The 26902-nt window shown below is 49.8% G+C and overlaps 9 protein-coding genes and 1 pseudogene across 9 annotated transcripts; 4 read left to right on the top strand and 6 right to left on the bottom strand.

Moving 5' to 3' along the window:
• Positions 1 to 1903: 1903 nt before the first annotated feature.
• Positions 1904 to 2626, top strand: YALI1_B10607g (uncharacterized protein; the record flags this gene model as incomplete). The annotated part of the gene is made up of 1 exon (XM_500628.3): positions 1904 to 2626. One exon carries the CDS (start codon positions 1904 to 1906, stop codon positions 2624 to 2626), a length of 723 nt encoding a protein of 240 aa, XP_500628.1.
• Positions 2627 to 4352: 1726 nt separating this feature from the next.
• Positions 4353 to 6992, top strand: YALI1_B10582g (uncharacterized protein; the record flags this gene model as incomplete). The annotated part of the gene is made up of 1 exon (XM_500627.3): positions 4353 to 6992. The coding sequence occupies one exon, from the start codon at positions 4353 to 4355 to the stop codon at positions 6990 to 6992; it is 2640 nt and encodes an 879-aa protein (XP_500627.3).
• Positions 6993 to 7352: 360 nt separating this feature from the next.
• On the top strand, positions 7353 to 8462 carry YALI1_B10552g (mitochondrial 54S ribosomal protein bL28m; the record flags this gene model as incomplete). The annotated part of the gene is made up of 1 exon (XM_500626.3): positions 7353 to 8462. One exon carries the CDS (start codon positions 7353 to 7355, stop codon positions 8460 to 8462), a length of 1110 nt encoding a protein of 369 aa, XP_500626.3.
• Positions 8463 to 10091: 1629 nt separating this feature from the next.
• YALI1_B10525g (uncharacterized protein) lies at positions 10092 to 11132 on the top strand (the record flags this gene model as incomplete). Its single annotated transcript, XM_500625.3, has 1 exon — positions 10092 to 11132. The coding sequence occupies one exon, from the start codon at positions 10092 to 10094 to the stop codon at positions 11130 to 11132; it is 1041 nt and encodes a 346-aa protein (XP_500625.3).
• A 3495-nt stretch (positions 11133 to 14627) lies between these two features.
• Positions 14628 to 16253, bottom strand: YALI1_B10463g (uncharacterized protein; the record flags this gene model as incomplete). Its single annotated transcript, XM_068282033.1, has 1 exon — positions 14628 to 16253. One exon carries the CDS (start codon positions 16251 to 16253, stop codon positions 14628 to 14630), a length of 1626 nt encoding a protein of 541 aa, XP_068138134.1.
• Positions 16254 to 17124: 871 nt separating this feature from the next.
• Positions 17125 to 17667, bottom strand: YALI1_B10449g (uncharacterized protein; the record flags this gene model as incomplete). Its single annotated transcript, XM_500623.3, has 1 exon — positions 17125 to 17667. The coding sequence occupies one exon, from the start codon at positions 17665 to 17667 to the stop codon at positions 17125 to 17127; it is 543 nt and encodes a 180-aa protein (XP_500623.3).
• A 457-nt stretch (positions 17668 to 18124) lies between these two features.
• YALI1_B10437g (uncharacterized protein) lies at positions 18125 to 18890 on the bottom strand (the record flags this gene model as incomplete). The annotated part of the gene is made up of 2 exons (XM_068282032.1): positions 18125 to 18685; positions 18738 to 18890. 2 exons carry the CDS (start codon positions 18888 to 18890, stop codon positions 18125 to 18127), a joined length of 714 nt encoding a protein of 237 aa, XP_068138133.1.
• Positions 18891 to 18967: 77 nt separating this feature from the next.
• On the bottom strand, positions 18968 to 20137 carry YALI1_B10424g (uncharacterized protein; the record flags this gene model as incomplete). Its single annotated transcript, XM_068282031.1, has 3 exons — positions 18968 to 19368; positions 19516 to 19814; positions 19878 to 20137. 3 exons carry the CDS (start codon positions 20135 to 20137, stop codon positions 18968 to 18970), a joined length of 960 nt encoding a protein of 319 aa, XP_068138132.1.
• A 1152-nt stretch (positions 20138 to 21289) lies between these two features.
• On the bottom strand, positions 21290 to 21475 carry YALI1_B10411g (Compare to YALI0B07920g, Misc non-coding, some similarities with NCU00472.1 Neurospora crassa NCU00472.1 hypothetical protein; annotated as a pseudogene).
• A 2344-nt stretch (positions 21476 to 23819) lies between these two features.
• Positions 23820 to 26702, bottom strand: YALI1_B10359g (uncharacterized protein; the record flags this gene model as incomplete). Its single annotated transcript, XM_500621.3, has 1 exon — positions 23820 to 26702. One exon carries the CDS (start codon positions 26700 to 26702, stop codon positions 23820 to 23822), a length of 2883 nt encoding a protein of 960 aa, XP_500621.3.
• Between the last annotated feature and the right edge of the window lie 200 nt (positions 26703 to 26902).

The raw sequence follows: 26902 nt of genomic DNA, 5'->3' as shown, positions 1-26902 counted from the left end.
GTGAGTTGGAATTTGCGGTGATTTTATCTGATTTTTACCGTCAATTTTGAGGAATCTCATGGAAGTATTTCGTTCTGTCTCATTTTCGTGAAATAAGAAAGTCGAGGCAATTTGTGTTGAGCTAATGGTGGGGTCACGGGGTTCGATTTGCGGTTGTGTATATGGAAAGGGGGAATATTATCGGGTCATAAGGGGTGGGTCACGTGAGTGCAGGAAATAGAAATGGAGAAGATAAAAGTTCAAAAGAGGTTTCTGGCTTGATATTGACCAACTTGGAGATACTGTTGGGGAGCTGAATGGTCAAGTGGATGTCTATCTAAACTCTGAACGTCCAAGTAATGTCAACTAAACAGAGGAGATGATCAGAGTCTTTGGAATCATCATTAGACATGCAGACTCGAAAGAAGTTGGAGATTAGTCATCCAACTTTGGGGAAAAACTCCGGACAACATTAATCAGTCGAAAACTGCCCAAACATAATATAGATGAATCCTATTGTGAAATCCCTAAACATTTCCAAACACTTCCAAACACTTCCAAACACTTCCAAACACTTCCAAACACTTCCAAACACTTCCAAACACCTCCAAACACCTCCAAACACCTCCAGATGTCAACTGGTGAGTAAATCGAAGGCTCTAAATGTGATGCAGAGATCAAATCCTGTAGAAATCGCACCCTTCGCTGGTATTCATCCACATTCACATCAAGTAATATCAACCCCAAATTCAACCATCTCTCCAATTATACTTGACAGTTTAGTTGTCAGGAAGAGATCAGATTGAAAAGTCGACTAAGTCGACTATTAAGAACGAAGTGAACATTTAGTCGAGACAAGGATACTACCAATCGACTCCCTGACTCCGGTTTATAGATCCAAAATTGCAGCGTCATCTCAACAGTTCAGCCGATTCAGTTGAAGTCGTGGTGACAGATGTTGTAGCAACAGTTCATGCTGTGGAACAACACACTTCGTTATGTACATACATCACGGTTGCCATGCCACACACCCGACATCCACACTACCCCCTGTCACATGACATATCACGTGGCCTCTTTTCCATGACCCGCGCCTTCTATCAATATCACCCCATATTCCCCTGCATGATAATCACCCCATTAATATCCCCCTGATCCGTCTCCGGCCGGAATAACTTGACAATATTATATACCAATCTGTAGCGCCTCACGTGACGGACTCAATTGACTAGACCACATGACTCTCAGACAATTAGTCATCGAGAAAATTACAAAAAAAAATATCGAAGGAGTTCAAACCTAGCCCTAACGAAGACCAAATAAAACCACCACAATTCCCTAACCCTTCTGAATACTCCCACCCATCTCCTCTCCTTCGCTGACGACTATTTCCGAGTGTTTCCTTGACAAACTTTATTTCAAAACCCCCATTAATTACACTGTATCCCCATACTACAGCACGTGACGCGTGTAATTGCGTGTATCCGCCTATCCGAGTGGTCACGTGATTAGTCGAGGACAACCCGGCGTCAGATTGTTGCTCGGGAGCAAGGTTAGGTCGCGATTATGCCACGTTGAAGCTCAAGGGACATGATAGGATTAGGGTAGGGATCTCAATATATCCATTAGGACTAGGGTTAGTTTCTTCATCCTAATAATGGATAAGGGTTTCACATTCCAGGGCCAATCACAACAAATAGGGTAACTTTATTGCTCCCTTCCAACATGCAATATAAACAAATGACTGAACCGACTTTTCTTCCCACGACAATTGCACGGTAACAACAAATAATAACCATTGCGCGATATTATCGACCTGCCCTAACCCGAGCCCGAACTGATTGCAACCCTTGCCCTGATTCATCCAACCCTACCTGGAGTTCCAACCAACTTCCTATCACAACCCACAACCCTCATCACCACAATGCTACGAATCGCCCGAACCCTTAACCGGAGTCCCCTGGCCTCTCCCCTGGCCCGGGGCATCCACCAATCGACCCCCAAAACCAACCCTAGCCCTCTGCTGTCCTCAACCCCTACCCAGTATTCGTCCATGAAAGTTGCTTCTCTCAAGGACGAGTGCCGACGACGGGGACTGCGATTGGGTGGCCGAAAGGCTGACCTAATCGAACGACTCGCGTCACATGACTTTTCCACTGTTAGTAAGCGGGCCGTTGTCTCGACTCCTAACCCCGTCGCTGCCCCCGCCCAGACCGCAACCGCTGCCGGCGCCACAGCTACCCTAACCCGTGTCCGGCTGATTACATCTTCGGCCCCTACCCTGGCCCAGGGAGATACCTCCACCATCGACTTTTGCAAGCTGCCTCACACCGGTATGCCCGCCGATGCGCCCCGAATCAAGATTCCTACTTCGCCCGATGCTTACGGCGAGGTGGCCCGATACGGATCCCACGCGATTACTAATGACCGAAAGGTTGCTGAGTCAGTGGCCGAGGACGAGCTGCACAGTAAGCAGCCCCAGGAGATCCACTACGCGTCCGGTCACGTGGTCCGGTCGTTTGCCGGCGACCACTCGTCCGAGACTGGTGACCACGACTTTTCCACCAACGACAAGCTTGTTTTGGGTGGCATTGTCGGCGCTGTCGGTTTCTGGTGGTTTCTGGGACTCGAGGGAAAGGTGGAGTAGTCACGTGATTTCTTAATCCGTCAGATTAGTCAGATTAATCAAATTACTCAGATTTGTCACCTCCCTTCTCTCTACCCAGTTTCCGCCAATCAACTCCGTGTCACATGACTTCTCACGTGACCCGCCCTTTTCATATGTTATGTTTTTCCCCCAATCCCCCACAAACCAACTTTCCGCCCGTCGTTTTTCCTTGTGTGTGTTACTCACGTGGCCAATATCGTCAGTCACGTGATTTTTCCCCTGTGTTTGACTTCTTCTCGATTGTCAGCGTGCGCACCCACGTGATCTGCCCCTCCCCCTCTGATCACGGCACGGTGAAATATTTATAATGAACCGATTCGTTACCCTGTAACTCTCCGCCTAGCTTATGCTACTCCCGGTTCCGTCAAGTACATTGTGTGAATTTATTGTTGAAATTTTAGTAAGCGACCAGTAACATTGATTAGTCAGGACCTTTTTCCCCAAGTCCCCGACACTGTAGAGTTGTACGGTCTTTGCATAGGCATTAGCGAGGTACACGGGGGATGTGAGATTGGGTGTGTGCAATTGTGGGGTTAGGGTAGGGTTCACGTGACCTCATGGACCGGTTTGATTCCATTAATTAAATTATTTCAAGCTCAGCCTCCCCTCGGTGCCAGGTGGTGCATTTAAAGTCGCGGGTTCGATTCCGGGTTTTCTCTATTGTTTGTAAGAAATTGAAGGCTTCAATGGTATTATTAATTGCATCAACTTTTGTTTCAATCAAGATTTATTATTTATTGCCCCATTTTTGTCCATTTTCCATCTTTTCTGATTCAACAGAAATCCCAACCCATATTTTTTGTTCTAGTTGTATTTTATTATAATAATTACTAAAAAAAAAAAGCGCTAACGGATATTGGACATATTCAGCGACTTGCTCTCATACTAATAAAAGTCGAATTATATCTTCCCCCAAGCTGTTTCCAATTGACCTGCTTACGGATTTTTGCCCTTTATTTTATCGTCCATTTTTTTTATTTTTATTAATCCATTTTCTCAAATTTTCATCTGCATAATCTCCCAAATAACCTTTTAACCACAAACTCTAAATAGTAAACTTCACAACGTGCATCTGCGTCGTCCCTCTTGCGTCTCCGACTTGACCAGGGACATTATCGACATCTTCTGCAACAACTCCTTTGCTGCAAAACGCACATATTACGAGCCGCCCGCCAAAAATAAAAAATAAAAAGCAACTCCGAAATTACAGAGCGAGCTAGTCACGTGATTCACCCTTGACGCTGCTGACTCACCCGCCGTCGTCGCCACACCCTCGCCCTCGCCCTCGTCCGCCCCTTTTCTTCGTGTTTGTGTTTTTCGGCCACCAAAGCTCGTGACACAAACAGACTCACTGGGCCACAAAAGCAAGTAAATACGACGATTCGACATTCGACAATTCGACAATTTGACAATTTGACGGCTCGGCAATACGACGACTCGACAATCGACAATCGATAAAGGACATCGACAACACGTTGATCTGGTGAGTACAGTACCATTGGTGTTGTAGACAGATCGAGGAGTTTGGTACTTTCGCCGTCCCTGGGTTGGAGTACTTTGATTCGGTCATACTAACGTAGCTAGTGATAAGCACACAACAAGAGGATAAGCAGTGATATATTTGCCGACCTCGACATTGCCATTGTAACCCGCAACTTCACTCTGTTATACCAACCACTTCATTTTTGTCACATACAACCACAACATGCTACTCATATCATCCCCACTCAGCATGCTGCTGCCACTGCTGTCGCTCCTCACCCTCGCGCTCGGCCAAATCCCCCCCGAAAGCCGCACCATCGTCGATGTGCTGGCGGAGACGGGCCAGTTCTCCATCCTCCTGCGTCACCTCCAGCGCCACCAACTGATTCCGTTTCTCAACACCCAGCGAAACATCACCCTAGTGGCGCCCGACAATGGCGCCTTTGCCCAGTTTGGTGGCCAGGTCACACGCGAGCTGCTGCTCTACCACATTTTGAACGGCTCCGCCACGTTCGAAAACTCCACTGACGGCTCCCACGTCTACCTCACTGCCCTGGACCACGTGCCCGTAGACGTAGTCGTCTCCCACAAGAAGGAGACCATGGCCGTCAACGGCGTCGCCGTCGTTGAAACGGATCTCCTCGCAGGGCGCCAGCGTGGCATAGTCCAGGTGCTCGATAGCGTGCTGGAGCTGCCCTCCACTTGGCAGAAGGAGATTGGCAAAATCCCCCGACTGTCGCACTTTGCCAAGCTCGCCAACAAGGCCCGACTCGGCGATCTCAGCAACATGACATTGTTAGCGCCATCAAATGCCGCCATGCGCATGTTTACGCCGCTCATGGACGCGTATCTCACGTGCACCGACGGTAGAAAGGACCTCGAGCATATCGTGAACCACTTTATCGTCGACGAGCTCGTCTACGGGTCACGTGATGGCAAACCCATCCCACTCCCGAGCCGCGAGTACACCGCACGTGACGGCACGGTGTACTCGTTTTCTGATCTGCTCACCGTCAACAGCACATGGGCGCCGCTTCAAAGCAATATTCCGTGCCAGAACGGTCTCATCCATGTTTACGACAGCTTGCTGTCACGCGACGAGCTGCTGGTGTTCACACCCCGCATGGCGCTCCAGGGGCTGGGGCTGGACCGGTTTGTGGCGTTGTTACGGCTGGCAGGGCTGGGGGAGTTGATAGAGGGCAAGGGGGGCGAGCAGACGGTGTTTGCTCCGATGGAGAAGCCGAGCGCGATGGGTGAATCACGTGAGTTCCCCCGTGACTCCGACTCCCGGTCCCGGTCACGCGATCTCTCCTACCTCCTCTCTCACCACCAAGCATCCCTCTCCCGCGACGAACAAACCGCCTTGGTGCCCTCCCTTCTCGCCTCCCTCGAATCTGATCTGCGACCCTCGTCCAGCGGACTCTACTCCGAAGGTGGCGCCTACCACTTTACCCAGTCGGAACTCATCCTCTCACGTGATCTGTTTAAGCACAAGGCACATCTTCTGGTTGACACGAAAATGAAGTCCAAGAAGATTGGCTACCGGTCGCAGCGGATCAAGCTGTCGTACGACGAGGTTGCCGACGAGTATGTCATCAACGATCGGCGGATCGTATCATCGCCAAAGTACGACACTAATCTCTTTGTCGTCGGCAACTCGTCCATCTACCTGATTGACGAGGAGATGGAACCTCCCAGCGGGTTGGCATCGTCGGTGGCGCCCATTTTCCACACTTCGCGGTCGCTCTTTTATCTGAACGAGCTTGGGCGGTTGAAGTTGCCGCTCAACTACGCCGGCTGGACAGTGATTCTGCCAACAACCACGGCGTGGGACGATCTGGGCATCACGACGGAGTATCTGTCCAGCAACAAGACGGCCCTGACGCTGCTTTTTGACTCGCTGATTTTCCACAACCCGTTTTATTCCGATTCGCCCCAGACCAAGCTCCCGACTTACGACAAGTCACAGAATGTGTCCTTGTCGTGGGTCCATGACGGCAAGAACGATTTTGTGTCCGTCGGCGGCGATCTCTACCGCGTCAACACCCTCGAGTACGACGTTCTGTTCAATTCTGGCGTCGTGCACACAGTCGAGAATGTCTTTATCCCCTCGGCGTTGGACGTGACCGTTTCGAATCTCATTGAGACCACCAACTCGGACTTTTTGGAGCTCCTGCAAGTCTCCAACCTGTCCTACACCCTGGATCCCGCCTTGGGGTACTCGTTTTTGGTTCCGTCAGAGGACTCCATGGCTGCCGAGAACATTTCTGTCCACTCTCCGGACTTGAGCGACTACATGAAACTGCACGTGATCCAGAACAACACACTGTCATCAGGAGGCAGTGCCTCGACGCTCAAGAATGGCGTTTCTCTGGTCGCGAAAAAATTTTCCGAGAAGCTGCTCATGGTGTCGATTTTCCAGGGCATTGACCGAGAGGCCCGAATCCTGAACCGCGGCATTGCGTCTAACAATGCCACTGTCTTCGCCATCGACCGGCCGCTATCGCCGTCGTGGATCATTCCCGACAACCCGTGGTTCCCGTCACACGACCATCTGAGGACCCCCGTGGCGATTTTCATCGGAATCATTATCGGGCTCGTGGCGTTTTTTGCCATTCTCAGTTGTTTGCTGTGGGTGTTTCTTGGCAAGTCTCGAGAGCCCGACGAGGAGCGCGCCGCCAGCACTCCCGTCGTGGTCACCAAGCCGAAACCAAAGAGCAGGACTGATGTGCTCCGACAGGAGGCAGGGGTGAACACTCCCTTGTTAGCGGGCGGCTCTGGCAAGACGTACGCCACTGCCCCAATGAGTGTCAACCAGCCGAGGAAAAATGGCCGGGGTTTGAAGATTGGGCCGCAGCATTGATCACGAGCGCAGTGAGGGCGTGATCACGAGCGAAGAGAGAGATTGCGAGCTCAGTTAGGTGAGGCTAATGATTGATCATCAGCACCATACCACGGGCTCCGTATTGCAACCTCCGTAAACGACGTCGTACAGACTTGCAATTGTTGCGACACAGCTATAGTTGTGTCTGTGCTGGGTCTGGAGTGACGAGCAACTCCTCTGCGCTCAAGTCATTTGGAACAGTTCGCATCACTCGAAAACACATAATTAAGGATATAGACGGAGTTAATACTATTGTTAGTTGATTGTAACGCACGGGATGTGTCACACCAAACTGTTTTGGACTCTGGTTGGGACAATGAACTTTCAGGTGGCCAGGAAATGGTCCAGTCAGAATTCCACCCCATCTGGAATCGAACCGCCGTGCCACCCGGAATCGAACACCGGATCTCCAACTTCCCAAACGTTATCCTTCAAATCCACTTACTTTTCTTCTACCCCCACCCGAATCGAACTCACAACCGCTGCACATTTGAAATTTTCAAATCACAACTCACAAACTCACCACAGATCTCTCCATCACCACACACCATGCTGTCTCTGACAAACCACCTGGCCCAGCTCAGCGTGTCTGGCTCGCGGGCGTTCTCTACCACCTCGGCGTGCGCCACCCGATCGTTCAAACATGTGACCCGACGAAAGGCCTTCAACCAGGACCTGTACCTGAACCCCCGAAACCAGCCTGCTGTCGGCGACAAGAAGAGCGACTTCAAGGTCGTTATCCCCAACAGAAAGTCCAAGTACCCTCCTTACCCTTACGGCGTGTCTTTCGTATTCAAGCGAGGTGACCGGGCGCTGTTTGGCGGCCGAACACTCGGTAACGGCTACCGGTCGTCCGAGTTCCGAAACAAGACGCTCCGAAAGTGGAAGCCCAACGCCCAGAAGACGACGCTGCCCAGCGAGGCGCTCGGCAAGAATGTGCGTATCACAACCGTGCCCCGAGTCCTCTCCACCATCCGACGCGAGGGCGGTCTCGATGCATACCTCACCAAGGACACTCCTCTGCGAATCAAGGAGATTGGCGTGTTTGGCTGGAACCTGCGACACAAGATTCTCTCCGCCAGAAACTACTACCAGGACAAGGAGTTCCAGCCCGTGCAGACCCCCCAGGGCGTATGGAAGCACTCGTGGGGTATGGTGAAGCTGGACGGCAAGCAGGGCGACCTCATTGCCAAAAAGGCCACTCTCGCTGATCACCTGTACGCTGTGCAATGCTACCAGCAGATGAAGGAGGGCCACCAGCCCATGGCCCGGGGCTTCTTCAACCAGAAGACTGCCGGATGGAGTGCTGTCAAGTTTTTCAACTCCCTCAGAGACGCTAAGGTGGACGTTTCCGAGTACGTGCTGTTTGGCGGCGTGCTGCGAAACAAAAACTCGGCCGTTGACATGTTCAAGCAGGCCCGACAGACCGGCCAGACTCTGTCAAAGTAAGATGTACATAGGGCGCATGGGTCATGAGCCACGCGAATGACCTGTAAGCAGCTGAAACTGAACCAAGCAGCTAGCCACATACCAAAATGGGAATCCGTGAAATAAGAAAGACCAGCCAGAGATGGCCAATTGCAACAGATGATACTATTGGCTGTAATGATTAGTAGTGCCCATGTGTAACCGTCAGAAAGGACGTGGCCACTGGCAGCTAAGACCAGGTAGACCCGCGCCCTTTTCCAAGGTCAATTTGGACCCGCCTCCAAGGCAAGTTCGCGTAAAGGAGAGAGTAGGTCTTACAACACCGCAATTATTGCAATGGGACAGTGATTTACAGCACAAACGTAGAGCAGGAGCTGAAGTAGCGCTTGGTCCAGCGAGCTAATCTCACCTGCTAGATAAGGGGATCACGTGACCTAATGGACTCTTCTGACACTGATGACAAACCAGCTGCCACCCTGGGAGCCTTTCTCTTTCACGTTCGACGCTGTGAGTTGGGGATCGTACGGAACCCACGACATGGGGTTGTGTTTCGGATCCGTGTGACTGAGTAGAGGTATGAGGGATGCGAGGCATGCGCGATGCGGAACACAAAGACGTAGTTCGAGTGTCCGATCGTAGAACGGCTGGTAATTGATAGTCAATAGCAGCCGTGGCGCGACTCTACAACTCATGGTAGCCACTCTCACGACAACATCAGGGCCAGCTTCACAGCCATCGCAGCCAGTGTAACACCATTAAGTTAGACCAGGGTCTGAGTGGTGCTTGTGTCTGTGTCTGGTGAGGGTGACTACAGAACTCGTGTAAGGCTTCAGTTAGTAATGTAATGGCATTTAATCGAGTACGTACAGTTGGGGTTTATGAATTTTTTTGTGACTGTGAAGACGACATAGAAAATCAGGGAAGGGGAGTTGTCATGGATGAGATGTCGTACGGGTGGTATGTGTGTCGGGTGTTGGGTGTCGGGTGTCGGTGTCGGTGTCGGTGTCGGGGTTCGGTGTCGGGTGTCGGTGTCTCGTTTATGTATGAGTAAGGGTCACAAGAACGAGTCTTTTTTTTATATATACTCCGTCTGGATGTCTGTGTCTGTGTCACTTATGCACCTGCACGTTACATGCACCGATATGCACACCATCTGCAGACCAATACGATGATTTGTGACGTTAAAGTCAATTGTAAGGGCGGAAAAAGCGGAAAAAGGTAGGAGGAGGCGGTAACGTATACACAGCCACAGAGTACTTTCTCTCAAAGTTCACCGTTCTCGAGCAGCCAGTGTCTCACCCTTTTCTCCACCCGCTTAGAGTTTAGACTCCCTTTCAGCCGCCTGGTATGGTGGAGATGGATCTAATATGAGAGTGCACTAGTGTTTGATGACTCCAGAAACGCTCCCAATTGTCTCTACAGACTCAATTAAAAGTGGCAGGTTTCGTTCTATTGTCTGGACCAAATCACCTCTCCCGGAAATGCCACTAATCACTTCTTGCGTCGTTGACCCCAAAAAGATCGTACAAGGAGCCTTTCTTCCCCAAAATTAACATAACCTTTTCACCACCACTTTTGAGACATCTGCTTCAGGAAACTCTGCAAGTATAAAAGCCGCGCCATGGACACCTCCCCGTCGTAGTCGCCATCATGTCAACCATTCTCGTCACCGGAGCCACCGGGTTTATTGCTGGTCAGGTCATTGCAGATCTCCTGAATCACGGGCACAAGGTCTTGGGCACCGTGCGCCAGCTCAGCAAGGCCTCCAAGCTCCAGGAGGCGTTTCCTGAAGCCCACAAGTCCGGCAAGCTGACTTTTGCCACGCTTTCCGATGTTCGAAGCCAGGACGAGCTCAAGGCGATTTTTGCCTCACACCCCGAAATTGCGGTTGTGATGCACACGGCATCGCCGTTTTTCTACAACTCCGAGGACGTGGTCAAAGACCTGCTGGAGCCGGCGCTCGAGGGCACCCGTTCGGTGCTCCAGGTAACCCAAGACGCCGGCCACAACGTGCACAAGGTGGTGCTGACATCCTCGGTGGCCTCCATGCTCGACCCGTTCAGAAACAAGGACCCCAGCTACGTGGCAACGGAGGCTACATGGAACCCCGTCACGTGGGACCAGGCTGCTGAGTCAAACAACGCCGAACTGGCCTACGTAGCCTCCAAGACATTTGCCGAGCAGGAGGCGTGGAAGTTCGTCGAGAGCACCAAGCCGCGCTTTTCGCTGACTACAGTCAACCCTGCGGCGGTGTTTGGACCCCATGCGACCAAAATCGACCCCAAGGCGCTCAACACGTCCAGCGACGTCATCAACAGCCTGGCTCTGGACACCAAGCCTGGAGACACGCCGGGAGACTTTGCGTTTTTGTGGGTTGACGTGCGAAACGTGGCCCGGGCCCATACGTTGGCTATCGACTCCAAGCTCGACGACAAGCGGCTGCTCCTGTGCAACGGCAAGTTTGCGGCCCAGGACTTGGTTGATATTCTCAACAAGAACTTTTCCGACATTCGAGGCACAATTGCGGAAGGTACTCCCGGGAACGGACCCCGAGTCGCCGCCCAGTACTTTAACTACGACAACTCCAATACCCGCCAGTTGCTGGATTTGCAGTGGATTGGGCTCGAGCAGTCGATTGTGGACTTTACCAAGCAGTACGAGGCTGCGAAATCGGAATCACGAGCTGATTGAAGAAGTGTTTGGAGCTGAATGAAAGGGATTGAATGAGGCTAAATGGAGCTGTCATCTGTGCCAATTCTTGATAGCCTTATGAATAGTTGTAAGTTCTAGCGGTAGTTTGTCACGTTTCTTGAAAGATATCCACTTATCAGGATTCATTTGTTTTAAAGACCATTTTGCAGAATTGCCTAGACGAGTTCCACGTGTTTGTTTGTTTGTTCTGAAATCCACGTGGTCGATTCAATGGAGTTGTCGTATTCGCTTCGCAAGCAGAGTTTGAAAGGCGTGCTCGTATTCGCTTAAATGGGGTCTCGTATTCGTTTACTGAAGCTCTCGTGTTCGCTAACCGTCGCATTCGTTTACCCTTGTAATTATTTGCTATTCGAGAACGAGACAGATCAGACCAGACAAGCGCAGGTGCTATGTTGGAAAGCCTTCAAAAATCGCCAAGTTGGGGCGATAACACCTTTCTCTGAATGCAAACTCCTCCTTCTTGCCGGCCAGTTATTTTCCAGCGCAGGTACAACCGAAATGTCTAGAAAAATCACAGAAAACAAACACTCTTCAGAAACAGGCGAACCTCCGTCCTTTGACCAGCAAGGTTCTTCCGTTATTGTGGAATTCGATGTTTGGTTTGATTGTTTTTTTTGCCAAAAAACAAAAAAATGCTTTCCACATCCTCTCCCTATTCAACTCACATATCCTATATTATACATTTTGAAGTAGGACAACAGGATAGACAAAGAAATGACCGGATAACAGCAACAAAGACCGACCGATAAGCACCGTATTCTTATCCGTACTAGCTCCTATTTTCAACAAGCAACACCCATGTCCCATGTCCCATGTCCTCCACCTGTAGGTCTCTTTTCGGCTCCGTCCTTACTGCATCGGCATTGTTCGCTGCGCCTACACCTTTCAAGCACCTCCATGCAAGTCCACGCATCTTGGTGACCTATTTTATTATTTATTTCACTAGTTTTCACTGTATTATTCCGGAGACCCAATGGAGTTAAGACATTCGGCGAACTATCATAGCGGCTTTGTTCCAGGCCTGACCATATGCACATGCACAAGAGGCCTCGATAAGTGAAGAAAAATTAATAAAACATAAAGAAACAAATAAAACAAATAAAACAAATAAAATAAAATAGATAAAACAAATAGAACAAATAGAACAAATAGAACAAATAAAACGAGTCCTTGTTACCTGGCCTGACAATAGCTGCCCACGAATAATATAAGGCGTGCTTCGGGCTATAGTAGTTGCCCATCTGACCAGGCTAAGATCGGTGACGGTGTAAGGAGTAGAAACCAATTGCATGTATCCAGTACATACGCAGTATCAAATGGCGGTATCAATAGTCACTACTGTAGTACAGTACTAGTGTTGGTACCGTAAACGTCCGTGCATTAACACGTGTTGCAACAAGATCTCAATGCAACATTGTCCCTCATAGCAAGATCTAATCGCCGACAACCGCCCGGTTCGCGGGAATGCAACACTCGGCAGCGTTACAATGCATAACTCATACCGGAAGTTGCACTGATATATCATACAACGGTGACAGGATGCCGCCGAAGTCTTTCCGAGGAGGTGCTGGTAGTGCAACATGGTCACTTGATATCAAGGGTACTGTGCTGGCTCTCAAATGCAGTTCTTGGGGCACCAGATTGATTCAGATGTCGTTTGAAGACCCAACTAACACAGATGTTGTTCTCTGGTGCTATCGTTTCAAACACAGGCACAGAGCGGGATACAGACACGACAACGGTCAGGTCTCTTGTGTGACTACATTGGTGGGCGTGAGCTGTAGGTGTTGGTGTTTACGCGAAGACAGACTCTGAGTCCTTCTCATGATTGTGTCTTTGTCTCTGCTAGTAGCAAATCAGTGCATATATCTGTTGTTCTCACGACTGTGTCCTCGTCTCTGATCGTGGCGACTTGGAGACATACACCCACTCTCATCTGCCATGGCGACACTGAAACAGACTCCCGTCTTCGTCTGCGATACATGGCTTCGAGAGTCGCATTTCCACACTCAGCGGTAGATGCACCTGCGACGGCAAGGCTTCAGTCCGACTCACATTCCCGCGTCTGATCTCCCAGAGAACTCCGGAGTGGTCTACACAATGTTATCGATACCCCCGGCAAATGACTCCATTCTGCCCACAAAACTTTGACAAATTCCACCCCCAGTCCCCGAATAAGATATCACGGGACTCAAGCAATCGCTCTCTAGCATGTTTCAGTTCTTTGAATTCATATTCTGACTATCGCCCAAAAAGTCACGTTACGGACCAAACGAAATCACATGACCCATGAAACGAAATCACATGACCAGCAGCCATTTAGATCGTCGTTTTGGTCACATGACATATCGCTTTCACCCCTCCGAAATGTCTCCGGAACCTGCCTCTAGTACCCTAACCCTGTTCAGATGCATCGGTTTTAACGGTTTTTCGGCCGACTTTATTTGTGTGGGGTAAGGATGAGCCGAGGTTGTGAATTGCGGTTTAGGATCAAGTATTTCAGGGTTAGGCAAGTAAATGGAGTGGGCAAAGGGGTTGGGGTTGATATGAGGAAAAAAATTGGTCTCCACAAGTCTCCGTTGTTCCAGCAGAGATCGAGTCTGTATTTTTCACATTTGTTTCTAATTTTGATTACTAACAAACATTAAATATATCGGTTATAGAAATATACATAAATGGCGTCATTATGAGTGAGTTGTAGTTGATATATACAAGAAAATCGGCGAAAAAAGTCAATATGAAAACGAGCAAGAACTCCCCGACGTAATCTGATCATTATTGGACGAGTTACAGGGAGTAGGATGTGGTTGAGGTCTATGGTTGGAGTAATTGTAGTATGGAAGAAGTTACAGAGGTTGAAGAGCCTCGCTGGAACTTGGAATGTGTTAATTGGGGTGGTATATTTCTACTGAAGTAAATTCATCAAAATCCGATGGGAATTGGGGTGATTGCCGATATGCGATTTTCGACGCATGTCTTGTGGTCTTTGCTATCGCTTGATAGGAAGACGATAAAGACTGGAAATAGGTCCAATGACACATTATACTACGAGAAAATTGGATTGAGACCAATAACGGGCACTTTTGAGTATTCTTTATTCCATGAGAGGAGATTTACATGTTGGAAACAGAACAGGGGTTTTAAGAGTCTAAGTACTTCAGAATCGTCATTTTTGACGCTGAAAACTGTGAAAAAAACGTTAGCTATAATTGCTGCCGTTGTGGAGACATATCTGATCAACTTCAAACCCCAGAATGTCTCTCATTTACGTCATCTGAATCGGATCTCATTTTTCTCCATGAAATCTCCAACTTTAATGATTAGCCGAGAGATTGCGGTCAGACGGACGCAAGTTGCCGAAAAACGGTCCTATAGCGGATATTAAAGTGGGATTCAATTCTCCTAGTTCCAAGGAGTCCACTGAACCTCTCTCATCTCCTACATTTCCCCCCAAAACCCTTCAAAATGGAGCATCTATTTCACCCCCGATTCCACATGCACCCCACACGCATGCATGCATGCAGCTGCATAAACCGAAAAACGCACCGAAATAAAAGATAGAGAAAGAAGTTGACTTCCTCTCCATTTTTTGTGACGAGTTAAACAAATACCACGCGCGCGAAAACGGCCCAGAAACAACTCGAATCGACTTGCAATCCGCCCAGCGAGTCTCACAGACGCAAACCAATAGACACACCAATCGACACCACACCAAACGACACTACCCCAATAGACGGTCTTTCCCCAGTCGCCATGCCTCTCGAACTCCCCTCGCTCAACGCCTCGATTGTCGGCAACACCGTTCAGAACGGCGCTGTTGAGCAGTTTCTCAACATCCGATACGCCGACATTCCTGGCAAGTTTGAGAAGCCCGTGCTCAAGAACGATTGGAACGGCGCGGAGATCGACGCCACCAAGGTCGGTCCCGTGTGCCCCCAACCCCGCACCCCATTCAACTTCTTCTCCGTGCCAGACGACCTCTGGGAGAAAGTCAATGTGGACACGTACCAGGACGGTCTGCTGTGCGACAACCTGATTGTGACGCGACCGAAGGGCGTGTCTGCCAACGCCCGGCTGCCCACTGTTGTGTGGATCCACGGCGGCTCCAATATTGAGGGCAGTATCTACAACCTCATCTATGAGCCCCAGTTCCTGGTGGCAGAGTCGGTGCGAGTAGGCAAGCCGATTGTGCACGTGTGTATCGAGTACCGACTGGGTCTCGCGGGCTTCCTCACCAAGAACGGCAAGGGCAACTGGGGCACGTGGGATCAGTACACGGGCTGCCAGTGGGTCAACCGCCACATTCAGGACTTTGGAGGCGATCCTTTGAACGTGACATTGACCGGTGAGTCTGCCGGCTCTGTAGCAGTCCATAACATGCTCATCAAGGACTCCATGAACGGCCGAAAGTTGTTCCGAAATGCCGTCATGATGAGTGGCACTCTCGAGACCATCACTCCTCAGCCTCCCAAGTGGCATGCTCGTTTGGAGGAGAAGGTGGCCAAGGTCACTGGCAAGGAAGTGGCCGACCTTGCTTCTCTGTCCGATAAGGAGCTGCTCGACGCCCAGATCAAGCTCAATGTGGCTGTGTGCATGACTTGCGACGACGGCGACTTTTTCGAGCCCGGATGGAAGCAGCATCTGACTCCTGACTGGCTCGACAAGCTCATCATCTCCGATTGCAAGGACGAGGGCATGCTGTATTTCCTGCCAGTCAACGCGCAGGACGACGAGGAGCTGTTGGCAAAGGTGGCCAAGTCGCCCGTGGGTAAGGAGATTTCCGAGCTTTACGGCATCAAGGAGGGTGGCGATATCAAGTCTGCGTGTCTCGATCTCAAGACTGACGCCACCTTCAATTACTTTAACCATCTGCTGTTCAAGAAGATGGAGGAGGCCCGAAACAACGGCTCCACTTCTCGAGTTTACCGTCTGGCCGTCGATGAGCCCAACCCCCACAACCCCGACCAGCGGGCCCACCACGCCGTCGACGTGCTGTACATGTTCAACTCGACCAAGTTCAACGAGCACGGCGACAAGCTGTCTCGGCTGTTCCAGAGCCACTTTTTGCGGCTGGCGTATGGCCTGGAGCCCTGGGACCATCGAAACTTTGGAGTGTACAGAAACGGCGGCTACCAGCAGCTGCCGCTGAGTGAGTTGAACAAGGTCCGACCCGTCGAGCGGTACGAGGCGCTGTCCAAGATGGACTTTGGCCAGGTTGGGCGTTTGTCCAATGCGCTTTCGCGCCTATGAATCGCGGATGAATATCTGGACACGTATCACTATGAAATTGCCATTGATGAAATCGGGCTTAGTGAATGTGAGCCAGGGGATGAGATGGTAGATGTTGATGTGCGTTCAAGTGATTCGGTTGATGTTGGAGGACAGGCCGAGCCGCGAAGATAGATAGATTTGTAAATGAGTGTTTTGTTGATCTTATCGAATATCTCCCATTCTCTACTGTACGTACTGCAGCGCAATGTAGTTGCTGGAGGTGGTTGGGCGACTTGTTGAGCATCAGGACCAGCTGATCGGGATATACAATACATGGTTGTGGTCGGCTTGACGGCAGTTTTCCCATGGTGTTTTTCAAATGACCATATGAGCAGTTTTAGCATGCCGAGTCCAGGATCTAGGTCACATGTATACCGGCGGCTCTGATTTACTGCGCAGTTCTAGAGATAGATTCACTATGTCAGACGGCTAGGCTAGTCCAGCAGTCGGTTAAAGTAGAAGGGGGGCATGAACATCTGGGTTAGTATAGTCAGGGGGGGAGGTTGCTTGAGTACGGTGGGTGGTGGTGGAAGGGTAATGGTTGTAGGCGGTGGTGAAGGGTAATGGTCCACGAGGATCTTTTTGATCTTTCAAGATTCCATCTCAGTTTCAATCTGGGTGTCTGGTATCTGGGTCAATCAAGTCAATCAACCAACCAATCACAACCAGTCAATTGCTATCAAGAGATGACAGAGTGTGGTCACCAGCCCAACGTTCGACCAGGATCTACCGCACAGTGCCAGATCCGCACTAGCCACGCCGCAAGTGACAGCACATCGCTGAACATCACCATCACCATCACCACCGACGTAGCAGTCCCAGCAGCTGCGCCACTTGGCCATAGGACTGTCAGACTACCTCGACAGTCCCCTTGCTGAACGCTCATACTCACGGCCTGAATCTTGACATTGGTCAAATCCCAAACGCCCTCCTTGGCGTACACGTCTCCCTTGAGCTTCTCCACAATGCTGTCACGGTCGTCAGTCTGCACAATCAGCGTGGACCCAGTCACCTGGGGGGTTTCGCCGGCGCCAGGATGCTTGTCGGCAACGCCTCCGCCGCAAATGATGAAGTTGTTGCCGGCAGACTTGTTCTGCAGAGCCTCCAGATGGGCGGGTCGCAGAGACATTCGCTTTTCGAGCATACCGGGCTTGTCGGCGACCTGGACGAGAAAGAATTGCATGGCGGGCGAGGAGGTGGAGAAGGGACGGAGTTGTCGGGCGACAGAGTTGAGTCGGAGCATGTGAGGTGATGCTGTGGAGTCTGGATCTGAATTGCGGGGTCCTCTGAACTTAAATGGTCAGTGGCTGGGTTTAGTTAGATATAACTAGGTCATAGTTAGGTTTAGTTGGATCCCACTTCCTGATAGTTGGGTTTAGTTGACTCTTGCGGGTGCTTGAAGTATGGTGATTTGGGTGTGTCCATCTCTGTACAGGCTACTTGGAGTTGATTACAATAACACATTGTGATTACTAAGAATAATTACCAGGACCAGGACCGAAGTACCCGACATCCGGAAGAGGAGGTGGAGGAATGGTGGAGCCGTCCCTTCCGGCGGTGGAAACGTTGTTGCCCACCAGCTGAGGGGTCTGTCGTGGTACTGGACTGCAAAAAAGATGATGATGGCGCTGAGAGCGACTCCTGTGTCCATGCCTGCGGAGAAAACGTAGGCGTACTTTCTCACCAAGCCAGGAACCGCTTCATGATGAACCAGTTGAACCCCAGGGCCACGTATACCGTGATGACCATTTGGTCAGGTTGTAGGGAGTCCAGCCCAAAAACCCGTTGACGATGATCAGAGGATGGGCCTTGGTCACGATTCGCTGGTACCTGAGAATCTGCTTCGTCTTGTGGGGGTACCTGTTCAGCAGCAGCAGTTGCGGAATTGCAAATTGGACTGCCCAAAAGACAAACCCGACCCCAGCTCCCCGCAGAAACATCCACTTGAGAACCGGGTATTGGTGGTCAAAGATTCGCTTGGGTCCAACCAGCCCCCAAATGATGGAGGCGGAGAACAGAGTGGTTTCGTTGGGACAGGAGAACTTCATGGCGTTGTGTTTGGTGCAAATGTCGTTGATGGAGAACTGGAATTGCATGACTCCGAGACAAACCAGCCCATTGACCAGCGTGGCCCACAGTTGGATCAGACAAATGCTCCGGGGAGGCAGGATGTGCGCGTAGTGGGTGGTTTTCTGGTCGGTGGTGTAGATCATGGCCTGGTCTGCCACCTGAACAACCAGAGCCTTGGTGGCGCCGAGGGCCTGGAATGAGCCTGGAAGAGCGTATCCAATGCTCGACCACAGCCATGGAAACCCCAAAGGTGGCGAGTAGAATGCAGTAGAACCACCAGTCGGGCACCTCCTTGTGTTTCTTTTGCATTCGAGAGAAGGGACCTCCCAGGCCCTCATGGTTGGACCGGTGGAGATATCTCAGGGCCAGCGCCGTGTCTTTAAGTGCCGTCCACATGGTTTTCCCGGCAGGTGTAAACAAACACCATGGGGTAGCTGGGGAAGTGCTCCGTAAAGAAGGAGGTTGGCGGCGGTCTATTCAGGAGGGGAGTAGTTTTGGTATTTCTGCTCGTCAAACAGATAGTTGGTGAGGATTTTGGTCACGTCGTAGACGTTTCCCGAGTTGTCATACAGTCTGTTATCGTTGATGGGCAGCCACGTGGTGTAGTTGTTGGTGTAGAACACCGCCAGAGTCGGCAGAATGGTTGGGCACATTGACATGACCGGGTAGACTGCAACTCGACGGAGAATTCCCCCCAGTCCAAACCCCATGAATTGGGTCACCAGCATGAGCAAAAAGCCGTAGCCGAACCCTCCCGACCATTTCGGGTTGTAGAAAAGAGACAAATGAAATGTTGCATTAAAAAATGTTCTCAGCGGAATATAGGGCCTCAATTGGCGCAATTGACCATGACGGTGGCCAGCAGTTGTTCTTTCTGGGACCATTTTCCGGAGTTCAGTGTGAACCTGTGGCCTGTAATGGAGAATCCCCAGTCCGGCAGACAGTATTGCAACAGTAGTCCAGCGTAATATAGCAATACCTGACACACGGAGGGAGTCAGAGTGATACCCGGGTATCGGACGTCGAAAAAACATGTTGACAAACGAAGTCACCCCGACCCAGATGATTCCCAGAAGAACGGCTCGCCAGGTAAGTGCACACTGGTTTTCGTCGTCAAAAGGATCGGTCACAGCACGAACCTCGGGGTACGGAGACCACCAGTGCAACAGAGTGGCCCAATATCGCAATTGCTTCGACCGTTGGGCAGGATCCGCCCCCAAGTCTTCTTCGTTTTCTTCGTCATTCTTCTCGCTCTCTTCACCAGAGTCCAAGAGCCCCTTGAGCGTGTCCATGAAACAGGCGTTGAATTTGGGGTCGTGGCTGTGGTACTAAACTCCTCTGGTGCAAATGATAACGGCCTCTTCTTGGGTCATCTGGGCGAACTTGTCGGCCATAAACACAACTTCGGCCGAGTACGTACCATCAATGATGTTTGGAGGAGTCCCGTGTTCCTTGGCAACGTAGTCGAACTCCTCAGCAGTTGCCTCAGTGTCGCTACTTGTAGCATCGGTAACCTCTCCGATCTCGGTTTCGGCTCCAACCGCTCCAAACTCCGGCTGCTTCTTTTCAAAGGGAGCGTCTCTGTAGACATTTCCGGTGCGATAATCGAATGGTAATCGAATGGAGGCAAATACAACCCCCATATATATGTGATGACAATCTCTATGATGGTCATTCTCACGGCGCCCTGGGGAGCCCGTATCCCTTCTGCATATTTGGAGATAAACAAATTAAAGTTAATCTACATGCACATGGCATGTTCCATGCACATCGCTAAAGCATAGTACGCATGTGATATGCGAGTACGGCCCCGCTAAAATCGATGAGAGTTGGCACGGCTCGAGACCATGTTGTTTAGGAAGGACTTTCGCGTTTCCTGGTTAATTTGCGAATCACAGATAAGTATAGGGTGTTCTTGGACGATTCTAAATCATCAATTTCGAAAAAACGAGTTTGTCGATCACCGATTTAGCGACTTTGGCGATTTAGCGACTTAGTATCATGGGCTGCTCGGACTAGGAACCTTGCGTGCCGTTCCTCAGGAATGAAGAACTCGATAATGCATATCGGAGCGCTCTTGCCTGGTGCCGTGCTCAAACATGGAGCTACATGTACCTACAGTATGTACTGTACATATTCTATTGATGAGATTTCGAAATTGTGGCTAACATGGATCGTTAATGAGACGGTATACAATTGTCGCTCTCTCTCGCAGGTAAGCTACTTTAAAACATCTTGTATATGTTTGTCATATTTGTTCTTGTAGACATTCTGTAGATGGTGTCGTGGAGAGAGAAGGGAAAGGTTACTGGAGCGAAGAGCCCCGAATCGCCTGGTATTACTTTCACCTCCGTGCAAATATTGCTTCAAGGCTAACAATTGCTGTTACCAAATGATAGAAAAGACATGTGATTGGGAAAGGCGTCTATTTGAATGTTACTACTTCTGCTGTCTCTCTTCCAGTTTGACGTGCTTGTGAAATGCTTACCATCATCCCCAGTCCTCCATCAGTTGTACGAATCGGTTTTTGTCCATATTTTACAACACGTGTTTGGGAACCAGTGTCGCTAGTTGGGAATGGTAGCCTTCCCATGTACATGGTGCTTCGTCACGTTCATCGTCGAACCCCACAAACCTCTTAATAGAGTCCTGGTTGGCTAGTTGTCGAACCTCGTGTACTGGTGGGTCGATAAGATGCACGTCCCGTTCGCAAGAATTCCACATTGATTGTTAGATGGCGTCTCAACTCGGGAAGAAGCGCGCAGTCTTGAATGCCTTGTCTCCGACTTGTTCTTCTAGCCGGTAGGGTCCGAAATACACGTCTTGGAATCTTCGCCCTTGTTGCAGTAAGTCTTACGATGGGATACTACCAGGTGTCCCTTCTTCACTTTGACTTTGCTGCTGTGTTTGTTGACCCTGGATTCTTGTAACCGCTGCAATTCCACCACTCTGTCCTGGATTTCGCCTTGGATCATCTCCATTTTATCCATCCAGTCGTCCATCTGATGGTGGGGATTATCCATCACCGAGTCGACTCGTATGAGGGTTCATGTGACCCTAAAAGAGTTAAAGTGACACCGTATCTGCTCTAGGACTCTTCTGGTCGCTTTTTTATCTTTTTTATCTGAAAATATCCCCCACATCTTCAAACCGCTTGCGTTTTCCAAACTCCAAGTTGGCTTTGGAGATAACGTATCAATGCCATTATATGGATGACAGGGAATTAAAAGATGGCGGGTGAGTTTGTCCCAAAGAGACAGCAGTTAGACAGCTATTCTGAGACGTTGCAAATAATACCATGAGCAGTTTACATTGAATGATAACTCATCCCCGTATGTAGGCCGATCAAGGTCTCTGTAGAGATGTGAATGTTCGCTAGAGAAAGAGTTGTTTCATTTGAAGCATGTTGGCGCTCTTTGTTGGCTTTGTCGGTAGTGCTAGATCGACTACCTATCTTCACATTTTCCACTTTGGCCCCAGAGGACTCTGGTAAATTTCAGGTTTTAACACCACTTGGGTCCACGAAGACATACCAGGGAGATAGAAAGTCGTCAGTAGATATTTGTTCTTGAAATGGTCTGATTTTGCCAAAAATAGTGCCCAAATAGTGCCTAGAGCACTTCAAACTGACCACTCGTTGTACTGCCAAGTATTGTGCCTGTCCACTTTTTTAGTTGAGATGTTTGTTGGAACTTGTTGAAAAAAAAGTCTGCTGAGGGTTCAATATCTATGATGCGAAAGGGGGAAGACACCAAAACTAACTGATATATGGCCTGTTCACAATTCTTTTATATAACTTGCAATTATATCTGATTATCTGCATATTAGTCGCAATCCGTCATTCTAATTAGTTGGTCTAATACTTAAAGCTACAGTAATACAGGTAAAGCGGCTCAAGTAAGACTAACTAGAACCGAAAAAAAAAAAGAACCGGATCGATTGCAGTCAAGTCGATCAAAGTCATTAAACACAAAAATATCCAAAGACTTTGGTGTTTAAAGAATTTAGTTATATTTAGACAGATTAATCCTCGCTGAACGGAGACTTGGTTCCGTTTGTGATGGTAAATCCACCTACGAGACCGATACCGCCTGATGCGAGAGCTCAGTGCAAATATATCAGCATATTGTTATGACATGTGGTAAATATTAGTATATAGATGGAATAAAGACGATATAGGGAGTAGATTGGTGTACTTCTTATAGTATTTTTCACTGTATAATAGTTCTAAACTGAATGGATCCAGTCACACCATGTCCAAACAAGATAGAAACATCTGGGTGTTTTTGTATGATACGAGGTGATTAATAAAACAATATAATAATCAGTGGAATCCTTGATAATAATGGAGACAATTGATGAAGTTTTTGTATTTATTTGTAGTGAATTGGCCATCTGGTTGTCTTCCGCTGAGATCAAAGAGCCATTGGACTAGTGAGTAACTGTTGACTGGAAAAACCTCGACGAGAGTGACAAACCACTAGTTTCCATTCTGAGGCCCAAAAACTACTCAGCTGAAGTCGGTCCAGGGTGCGGAGACTCCTCTGATGAGTCTCTCTGATAAAGAAGAGTCTGGTTTATCGGTGTCGCGGCATACAAACTTGCACTTACTCTCCCCAGCATGCGTTTGAGAGTGTGTCAGCTGAACTGATTGGATAGCCATGTGAGTAGCTACAAGTACATACTGTAGTCCGCCATCTTCAGAAGAACATGACCTGCAAGTTCAGATCTCAATCTTGGACGACTCCTGCGTCAGCAACGGGTTCTACCTGCCTATGCTGTACCTGTCTACAGTCGATACATTTACGGGAGAGAAGCGAAATGACGAAATGTTGCAAGTGGTACGACTTGGAGGTTCCGCGGCCCCCGGAACGACAAGACCCGTATTCAGGACTCTGCTACGGGACTCCGTTACTTGATGGAGTTACGATAGATACATGCTCGTCTCATGAAGAGCAGAGTACACAATTGAGCTGGTTACAGCAGTTATTGAGCATTTTAGAGTCTTTGAATGAGCTATGGTAGCAGTGGGTCATTTTGGTGTGTATGAGAGGTCAGGGAATTCCATTTGCCCGGTAGTTTCGTGTGTCGGAGGTCAGAGTGATTCAGAAATCAATTCACGAGTTCAGGAGTCATCATGTTCACATATTTATCACGTATGAATCACCAAGTCGAGGCTTGATTTCTAGAGGCTCCAGTTGGTCAACTTGTAGATGTAGGAGTCATTGCTACTGCTGATATTGAAGTCATGTACTGATAATAGCTGTCTATACAGTACGGTACATACTAAGAAGAAATACAATAACTAGATAAACACAGAATGTCTCACGGATAATGATCCGGACCAGGACCAAAATAGCCAACATCCGGCAGTGGAGGAATGGGAATACCCTGGCCATCGACTCCGGCACTGGAGACATTGTTGCCCCACCAACTCAGACCATAGTCGTTGTACTCCACGGCAAAAAAGATGACGATGGCGCTGAGAGCCACTCCGGTGTCCATTCCCGACGAGAAAACATAGGCGTACTTTCTCCACCACTCCAGGTAGCGGGTTTTCAGGTACCAGTTGAAGAGAATGGCGAGATAGAAGCCTCCAGTCATATAACTGAGGTTGTAAGGGGCCCAGCTGAGCATGGCGCTGCACAGAATGAGCGGATGGGCCTTGGAGACGATTCGCTGATACCGGAGGATCTTTTTGATGCTGGCGGGGTATCTCTTGACCAACACCATGGGAAGACCGTACTGGAAGGCCCAGAAAAGCAGCCCGACTCCTGCCCCCAGCAGAAACATCCATTTGAGCACCGGATACTGGTGGTCGAAGATTCGCTTGGGGCCAATGACTCCCCAGATGACCGAGGCGGAGAACAGGGTGTTTTCGTTAGGGCAGGAGAACTTCATGGAGTTGTGTTTGGTGCAAATCTCCTTGACGCTGAACATTTGGAACTGCAAAACCCCCAGGCAGACCAGTCCGTTGACCAGAGTGGCCCACAGCTGGATCATAAAGATGCTGCGGGGAGGCAGGTGGGCGTAATGGGTCGTTTTCTGGTCGGTGGTGTAGTTCATGGCCTGGTCGGCAATCTGGACCATGAGGGCCTTGGTGGTATTGAGGGCCTGAAACTTGCCCGGCAGAGCATAGCCGATGATCAGTTCACCCAGCACGTTGAGGGTCAGAAGAACTCCGGAAATGGAGTAGAAAATCGTGAAGGGCAGCAGGAAAACAAGACACATTCCCAGACACAGCACAATGACCCACACCGGCGTGTCTGTGGGCCAATGTTCGACCAGTGCAATGGACAGTCCAAACATGATGAGCAGAATGGCATAGAACCACCAATCGGGCACTTCCTTGTGTTTTTTCTGGATCCGCGAAAAGGCGTCGTCCAAACCCTCATAGTTGGACCGGTGGATGTACCGCAGCGACAGCCACGTGTCTCTCAGAGCGATGCCCATCTGTTTCCAGTAGCACAGAACCGAGTAGACAAACGCCATGGGGTAGAGGGCGAAGAAGGCGCCGTAAAGCACCAGGTTAGCCGCCGAGTAGTACGGCGGAGAGTATTTTTTGTACTTGGATTCATCGAAAATGAAGTTGGTCAGAATCTTGGTCACGTCGAACGGGTTTCCCGTGTTGTCGTACAGGGTGTTATCGTTGATGGGCAGCCATTTGGTGTAGTTGTTGTTGGTGTAGAACACCGCCAGAATGAAGAGTCCGGACACGAACATGCCCACATACTGGTTCATGGAGGAGTAGAGCGGGGTGAGAATGGGCGAAATGAGCATGTTCATCATATTCCAGTCAAAGGTGGGGATTGGGTTGTATCCCATTCCGCTGATGGAGCCCGTGACGATGGCCAGATCGGCGTTATTGGGCGCGATCCAGGTCATCCAGTTCCAGGTGGAAATGGCGGTCCACAGGTAGTTGGGGATCCAAAAGTAAAGGAAGGAGGCTAGAAAAACGAGAAAGAAGAAATGGTATCGGGTGATGGTCCATCCGTTGATTGATTCTTTTCGATTGGGGGCCAGTAAAGCCTTGTTGACCGCCAGAGTCGGCAGAATGCTGGGCCACATTGCCATCACCGGGTACACTCCCACTCTTCTGAGCAGTCCAGCGAGTCCAAATCCCATGAACTGGGTCACCAGCATGAGCAAAAAGCCGTAGCCGAACCCTCCAGCCCATTTCTGGTTGTAGAACATGGGCATGTATTGAATGAAGATGTTTTCAGCAACGTAGGGGGTTCCGTTGGCGCAATTGACCATTACCGTGGCCAGAAGTTGCTCCTTTTGCGACCATTCGCCAGGGTTCAGTGTGAACCTGTGGCCCCGAATGGAAAACCCCCAGTCCGGCAGACAGTATTGCAACAATCGTCCGGAGGGATAGAGCAGTAGTTGGCAAACGGAAGCCGATAGGGTGATTGCAGGCAGTCGGGGATCGAAAAACTGGTTGACAAACGCGCCAACTCCGACCCAGATGGTGCCCAGCAGCAACACCCGCCAGGTCAAACACGTCTGGCTGTCGTCGTCAAACGGGTCTGTCACCGCGCGAACTTCGGGGTACGGAGACCACCAGTGGAACAAAGTAGCCCAGAAACGAAGCAACATGGATTTTTGAATCGGGTCCAGGTCGTCTTTCTCGTCTTTCTCGTCTTTCTCGTCTGAGGCGGCCTCATCGGGATCGCCGGAACCGTTGAACGACTTCAACAACTCCGCCAACAAGTCCTTATGCGAGTCGCGGAAGTTGGGGTCAAACTCATGATACTTGAGGTTGCGGGTGCAAATTTCAATCGCCTCATTCTCGGACATGAGCAGAAATTTCTCCGCCATAAACAGAACGTCTGCGGGATATGAGCCGTCCACGTCGTTTGGAGGAGTACCCAGCTGCTGAGCAACGTACTCAGTTACATCGGGGGGGATTTCAGAGATCTCCGGCACGTCCGAGACGTCCAAAACCTCACCAATCTCCGTCTCCACCTCCTCCTCGGACGATTTTTCTTTTCCAAACAGTTTTAATCGGAGCATGGTAGGGGGGTGTGATGAATGAGTGCAGTCAACCGGAGAAATGGATATATATATACACACGAAGAAGCCCAAATCAGACGAAGAATCAGCCAGATAAAGACCAATATCAACCTCTCCACTCATGCATGCTGAAAACGCTCCGAGAAACACTATCATGAAACCCACACCCCCTTTCACTTTGCTTATCGCCATCGTTTGAAAGTTCACAGATAAGTCGACTTGAGGGAGTGCGGGATGGGGAAAGAAGTCCTTTGTACATACGGTTGACGTTCCTCATTTTGTATCTATCGTTCCACCTCCCCCACCAGTCCAAATCGCCAAGAACGCCAAGTGCCAAGCCCATCAACCGTTTTTCTCGCTAAACCTTTTTTTTTTTTTTGTTGTGTTTTTGC

This window comes from Yarrowia lipolytica, chromosome 1B (assembly GCF_001761485.1).
Source record: "Yarrowia lipolytica chromosome 1B, complete sequence".
In the NCBI taxonomy this organism is placed as follows: domain Eukaryota; kingdom Fungi; phylum Ascomycota; class Dipodascomycetes; order Dipodascales; genus Yarrowia; species Yarrowia lipolytica.
Note: the sequence above shows the minus strand (reverse complement) of the source record. Positions and strands in the feature narration are given on the sequence as shown.